Below are 6964 nucleotides of genomic sequence, written 5' to 3'. Positions count from 1 at the left end.
GCCCCTCCTTTTTTTAAAAGGTTATTTTCATTTTTTAAGTAGCTATTGCTCCACCAAAATAGGGAAAGATTCCAATTTATACTTTTCCTTTAAAACTAGAATTATACATGGGAACACTCCAGCTACTTAAATTTAAGTAGAAAATGCTCATAAGCAGCTACATGGGGACATGGGTTTAGCCACAAAGCTTTGATCACTTTACATGTTTGTTTTCACTTATTTTGAATTTTTGTTTCATTTTGTTTTCTTGAGCTATTAGATAATAGGATGCCAAATGCTTGGTATCGTCTTCTCTTTGTTATTCCAATCTATTGACATATATTTTTTTAATCAAATAATTCAACTTAAGAATTTATCATTTGAATTATGAAATGAAATTATTTGGAAAAATTATAGAATATTAGATTTATCTAGTGTTTTGTTTTTAAACATTGTAGATATGAACGATTTCTGCATCCTTCATAAAAGTATCTATTTCTTTTAGCTTTTGTAGAGATTTTGTCCATTTTGATTTTACTAGAAATTCTATAGCTTACTATTGTACCTTCACAACTCAACTTTTAGTTTCCTTAACCGATTTGATCGAACTCTTCATTTTTTTTTCATCTTAGATGATTTCTAAATTTGAAAACCAATTTCTTCTTTAAAAAGTTCTACTAAAGAGAGAGTCCATGATTGTATGTGAGTGTGTGTTGAAAATCAATTTCTTCCTTAAAAAAATCTACTAAAAAGAGGGTTCCATGATTTTTAAATTCCAAATATAATTGTAAGTCATCAAATTTTTTCTCTACTTTATGAATGCATTATAGAATGAATTCATATCCGTCTTAAACTTCTTTATGAATGAATAATTTTTTTAATAATATCCAAAAGACCATACAATCTACACATAGTTTAATATTAGATCATAAAATTTGATCTTACACAAAAATATCTACACAAATCCAGAAACAAGACCATACAATCTATCACATAAAAACCTTATTGCTGATCATAATTCGTCCTCTATGAATATGATCAAGTAATACCAGTGATCGCGATAATTTTTCCTCCCTAATAAGGCAAGTGCAGTGGGCATTGCGCTTACTTTCAGCAGAGGCTAAAGATTCTCGCAAGTAGTTGCACGCTTTCGTTGCATGCGCCCTACCTTTCTGCATCAGCCAAACGCTTATCTTTTTAAATAAATAAAACCTTTTTGCCTTTAAACTTTAACGTGTGCTACTTAAATCCTGCAGAATCTTTTTTACAACAAAGTGAACAACTTGGGTGGGACGATGAATTATTTTTAACATTGACAGTGATTTATAAGGTAAGCCTTATTATAATATTCTGCATGCGGCTAAAAATATAAAAGGTTGATTCCAGAATAAATGTGTATGTTCTGTATCACATTGCGGATCACGTTCAGAGATCCATCATCATCTCTTTTTCTTTTGATCGCAGTCAGATAAGCTCTCCAGTTGTAGCCTGGTTTTTAGAAGATAAGCTTGCTTTATAATCGTGCGCGAAAGCTCTTTCACTGCCACGTAAGTTGTCATAAACGCTCAGAACTTTTGAGCGGCCGAATGTGGTAATTTTTTGCTCTAGTACGTGACATTTTTGTACAACAGAGCCTGAGATCGATCTTACTCATGCCTCTGTTGAATATGGCGAGAATTAGCATATGGGTTGTACAGTTGAGTATATTTTCTTGTTGTCTTTTTGAGGTGGGGTTGTGTAGTTTGAATGTCCCACCTCCTCTGCCAGTTTTGCCGGTGCCAATTGCCAGGCAGCTCAAATGGCAGCAAAGAGAAATGATTATGTTTCTGCATTTCGGTATGAATACATTCACCAACAGAGAATGGGGAACAGGGAAAGAGAGTCCTCAGTTGTTCAATCCCAAGGGGTTTAATGCCAATCAATGGGCCAAGGTGGCCAAAGAAGCCGGGTTTTCTCTAGTAATTCTGACTGCAAAGCACCATGATGGGTTCTGCCTCTGGCCTTCTCTGCATACAAATCATTCGGTGGAAAGCAGCCCATGGGAAGATGGAAAAGGAGATGTTGTGAAAGATCTATCATTGGATGCAAAACGCCAAGGCGTGGATTTTGGCGTGTATTTGTCTCCTTGGGATCGACATGAGCCTTCCTATGGCAAAGAGCTCCAGTACAATGAATTTTATCTGGGGCAGCTGCAGGAGCTCCTTACCAAGTGAGATTTTCTATGCATTCTATAAGTTGTAACTAGGAAATTTCTATCTGTTTTCTTTTTGAGGGCTAAACTCTTAAGACTGGTGTACTGATGACAGATATGGACCCATATCCGAGGTTTGGTTTGATGGAGCTAAAGGAGATAACACTACAATGACATACTTGTTTCCCCAGTGGTTTGAACTGGTTCATGAGCTACAAATATCTGCAAACATATTCTCAGATGCAGGACCAGACATCAGATGGGTGGGAGACGAAACTGGGACTGCTGGGTTAACCTTTTGGTCTACCATCAATGGATCTTCGTTGAAGATTGGAGATGCTTCCATCGAAGGGTAATTAATATAGACCAAAACCAAAACATTTCCTTTTTCTGCTTTGCAAAAATTCTTCAGTTCTAACTTCTAAATTTAACAATCTTTCTTTTTCCTGTAGGTATTTGAATACTGGAGACCCATATGGAACAGATTGGATTCCTGCAGAATGCGATGTATCAATCAGGAATGGCTGGTTTTGGCATCCAGAAGAGAAACCCAAACCGCTAAGCGAATTGCTGGAGATCTACTACAATTCAGTGGGCAGGAACTGTGTGTTATTGCTCAACGTTCCACCAAATACAACAGGCCTTATCTCTGCAGAAGATGTGGAAAGACTAACGGAATTCAGGCAGGCCTTAAACACCATTTTTTCTACTGATCTGGCTGCCTCTGCTTCTGTCAATGCAAGCAGTGTGCGAGGAGAAGCCTTCGCCCCTGCCAATGTATTGGACACTGATCTCTGGACTTACTGGGCACCCAAGGATTACAAAATCAGAAAAACAATGAATTGGATATCGTTGAACAGCAATAAAGCAATCGAATTCAATGTTGTGAGGATTCAGGAGGCCATTGGACTGGGGCAAAGGGTGATGAAATATGAGGTTTATGCATTTGGTGTCGATGAGAAGCAAAACATTCTTGTGAGTAATGGGACTACAATTGGTTACAAGAAGCTTCATAGACTCGAAAAGCCTGTGAAAGCTTCCAACGTTAAGCTTGTAATTTGGGAAAGTAGAGGGGGAGTGCCTCTCATTTCATCTTTCGGGTTACATTTTGATCCTTATTACAAGGGGAAAGTATAGAGCTTTTGGGTTGATTTCTCTTTCAAAGTAGTGTTGTCATCGGCTTTTGCTGAGAAAATTCTAGGGCTGCGTTCTCTTTTTCCTGTGTATGGGATAAACAGAGTGAATACAATTCCGAGGCTTTCAGAAAGAGGCATCCAACATTCTTCTTCTAGATGTAATTGGTGGGCTGTTCTCTGACATTTTTCCTTTTCTTCCTGCAAAGTGATATTGACCACAACGTCTGTCATGATAACTACCCATTTTCTGCATATTTATCCCTCCTTTTTAAAAATATTATCAGATGTTATTAAGATCTATGGAACATTAAATCCATGCAAGGTAATTATTCTTTCATATATATTTATCTAAGATAAAAATGTTAACGTGTAACGAAAATATCAATTATGCAGTGTACCTTTCATCGTTCATGTAGAATATTTTCAATATTAGCTCTAATATCTTAATTAATGTCTTTAATTCTTTGATAAAAAGTATTTAACGTCTTGTTTCAAATGAAAGTGAATAAATGTAAAATGGAGTCTTAATTCAACTATATAAATATGACTTTACTTGTGCATAATTAAATGGAGATTGTAAGAAAAAACAATGAACAAGACAAATATAGAAAGCTGTTAAATTCCTTTTATGATATTTATAGAAAGCTGTTGAATTGTTTGTATTTATAAATATGTAATTCCTCTAATGAATAAACTAAGTGAGAGTCTTTCAGCTGTTTTCTATCTTTGTTTTCTTCAGAATATATTATTAACCACTTTGCAAATTAATTCATTTTCTCTATTGATGTGAACAATTTAGGAGAAACTTATCACATATGTTGATTGTATTTATTTAATGTTCATATGTTGGAATTTTACTCTATGCTATGACTCTTAAAGATATTTTTAACCTATCCAGAAAAATTGTATTTTGAAACTCGTTAAATTATAGAAAGAATGCTTAGAAATGAACTAGCCATACAAATTCTTTCATTATCATAATGAAAGACTCCTCTGTTTCCAAGCAGTGCAGTATGTGATAAGAGAGATAGCCATTCTTTACATGGCCAATCTGACATTGACGGTCATTCTTTGCATGGGCAATCTAACGTTCATTATTTATGAAATAGCATTAGAGTATACAATGGAGTGTGCAAAGTTATAAAGAAATAATTATTTGGCATGCATGTTGTTAATTTAAAGTAGCAATAAGTTCAATTTGATGGCATCAATATGTTGGTGTTTTCTAGTAAGTTGGGATGTGATTGCATTGTACTTTTTTCTTTATACTCTAATTCTTTTATGGTATGTCACACAAGTCTGAAGAAATGTAGGGATCCTTAGTGTAAAGGTGGTATTTCAAATATTCATTTGGCTTTAATTTTCTAGTACTAGTCACTAGTAGCTTTAAGTTTTCTAAAGTAACCAAAACACACTTGGTTTAATGGAAAAGCTCATGTTGTAGGCATCTAGATGATGTTGAGTACAAATCTTCTTCAATATAAAAATCATAAAAAAATTCTTAAGTCAATGTTGATTGAGGTGAACTTGGGAATGTAGATCTTCCTTGGTCTAGAGAAATGGTATGGGAATAATTTCTAATCAAGTTAGATCAAGGTGTTCCTAATGCATCCCTTAGAGTTTGGATTATATATATGTTCCTATTAGACGGAGACCAATGTGAATTTTTGCATGCACTTCCTTAGGTGTGATGATTATGGATGGAATTTTTTCTAAATTTGAGGCAATAGGTGTACAAGGCATAGATGTGACATGGGTGAGTCCCAAATATATTTTGTAACAAGGGAATCAAGTGCTTTGAGTATCCTTCTTCAATATGGGAAAAGTTATGTTAGTTTGAATGGTGAAACATGCTAAGGTTTGATTAGGAGTCACTAATGACTATACCATCCTAGTGTTTTATGGTGAATTTATGCACAAAGATAAGAGAAGAGCACACATTTTTCAATGTGTCTGCTTCAAAGTATTGGCTCTTACAACAATAGCTTGGCAATATGGTGGAGGAAAATGGTAGATTGGGAAGGTGCTAAGACCTCTAGGGTAGGTTGTGAGGGTATGTGTTGATGTATTGACTAGATGCTAAAATTTCCATGGTTATGTATGGTATTTATTGTTTTCTTGTCTTCCTAGTGTCTATCTAGTTTTTAGGTTGTTGAAGTGTTATTGTTCATGGACACTATATAATTTTTAGTGCTATCTAAATTATAGTGGTTATATAATCACATTTTTTTTTTTATCTTTATTGGGTGGTGATTCATTTTGCTAAATGTTGATAGTTTTTCTTATCTTTATAATCTAATTCTATTTATTTTGGCTTCTTAACCATATATTTTTACCAATATTTCTTATAAATCTATTAGGTATGGATTCCTATATATTCTACCAACTAATTATTCTAAAGAAAACTAGATGTTTGTGGCATTAGATAGTTTATTTATTTTACTCTATTGTCAACATGGATTCCATGGTCTTGGAATAATGTATATGGTGGATGTTGAAGAATTTATTTCCAGGAGTAAAATAGATGACAATAGTGACTATAATTTTTTTTTTAAAATTAAGTGGGGAAGGGCCCCATCCTATTAAAGTTTTAAATAAAAAACCATCAAAAAGGGCTTGGAGATCAAGGCAATAGAGTACAATAGAGATTAAACACATTTATAAACAATACATATAGTAAATGTACATAAGATATAGTCCAAAGACAACAAACTTAGGACAACAAAACATAAAAAATAGTGAAACACATAAAACATGAGGACACTAAGATATATAGTCCCAGTACACCATCTAGTCCAATGTATTCTCCCAAACATAGGAATAAACAACCTTCTTTCCCTTGACCTTGTCTTTGCCTTTGATCTTTGGCTCCTTATTCTTCTTCCTCTTGTCAATTTTCATTCTGATGGTAACCACTCTAATAATAAACCTTTGACCAAATTTTCTATGCCATTTTCTAGATATGCAAGCCACTCCCTATTCTTCTCATACATGATAAAATTCTATGAAGTCTCCAAATTCTCCACATGGACTCCAAGATCTTCTACCTATGTTTCCAACACCTACCAATCCTAATGAATTTTTCCTTAACTAGTTCCTCCTTTGTCAGCTGGTTCTTTTTCTTCCTCCTCGCCATGTAGTTTTTGAAGATATTGAGCCTCTCTAAAGAATCCTAGTAATGGGTTCAAAGTGATTAAATTTACAGGCTCCTCAAGGGTTTCTTCACTATTATATGGCTTCTTAATTCAAAGTAGAGTCCTCAAAGTGAGATTTGATTTCTTCCTTTGAAGGGTTTTTATCAAAAGTAGCAGCAATTTTGGCCATTGTAGTGAGGTTAGCCAATCTAGGAGACTCTTTGAAGGAAGAAGTATTGTCATCCTTGACACACAAGTACCATTTGAAATTCCAATAGAAGGGAAAGGCTAGGGGGAAACAATTGGGCTATTCTCAAGGGAATATTTGATAACTTTTTCCTTGCCAACAATAGAATTTTTAGAGATACTTGGGGTGTTCGGAGTTTTTTTCCTTTGTTAGGCATGGATTTTAGGCTAATATCAACAACAAGTAGCAAAGTGTCACATTCTAAGATTAATTTGTATTATTTGAGGAGTTAAAGAAGGGAATTTCTTAGGGAAATGACTCTAGAGGAAGAGGGAGC

General features: G+C 34.5%; 1 protein-coding gene across 1 annotated transcript; it reads left to right on the top strand.

Annotated features, from left to right (window-relative positions):
• Positions 1-1553: 1553 nt before the first annotated feature.
• LOC131063148 (alpha-L-fucosidase 1) lies at positions 1554-3461 on the top strand. The gene is made up of 3 exons (XM_057996922.2): positions 1554-2188; positions 2286-2522; positions 2623-3461. Exons 1-3 carry the CDS (start codon positions 1632-1634, stop codon positions 3305-3307), a joined length of 1479 nt encoding a protein of 492 aa, XP_057852905.2. The 5' UTR covers positions 1554-1631; the 3' UTR covers positions 3308-3461.
• The last annotated feature ends 3503 nt before the right edge of the window (positions 3462-6964 follow it).

This window comes from Cryptomeria japonica, chromosome 5 (genome assembly GCF_030272615.1).
Source record: "Cryptomeria japonica chromosome 5, Sugi_1.0, whole genome shotgun sequence".
Lineage (NCBI taxonomy): Eukaryota > Viridiplantae > Streptophyta > Pinopsida > Cupressales > Cupressaceae > Cryptomeria > Cryptomeria japonica.
The sequence above is the reverse complement of the archived record's forward strand: the minus strand, read 5'-3'. Positions and strand labels throughout refer to the sequence as shown.

Bases quoted from the DNA above. Each gene is read 5' to 3' on its own strand.
- LOC131063148 (XM_057996922.2), top strand. From the start codon at position 1,632: ATGCCTCTGTTGAATATGGCGAGAATTAGCATATGGGTTGTACAGTTG. The intron at 2,189-2,285 runs GTGAGATTTTCT...TACTGATGACAG, and splicing joins CTGCAGGAGCTCCTTACCAA to ATATGGACCCATATCCGAGG. The intron at 2,523-2,622 runs GTAATTAATATA...TTTTTCCTGTAG, and splicing joins GGAGATGCTTCCATCGAAGG to GTATTTGAATACTGGAGACC.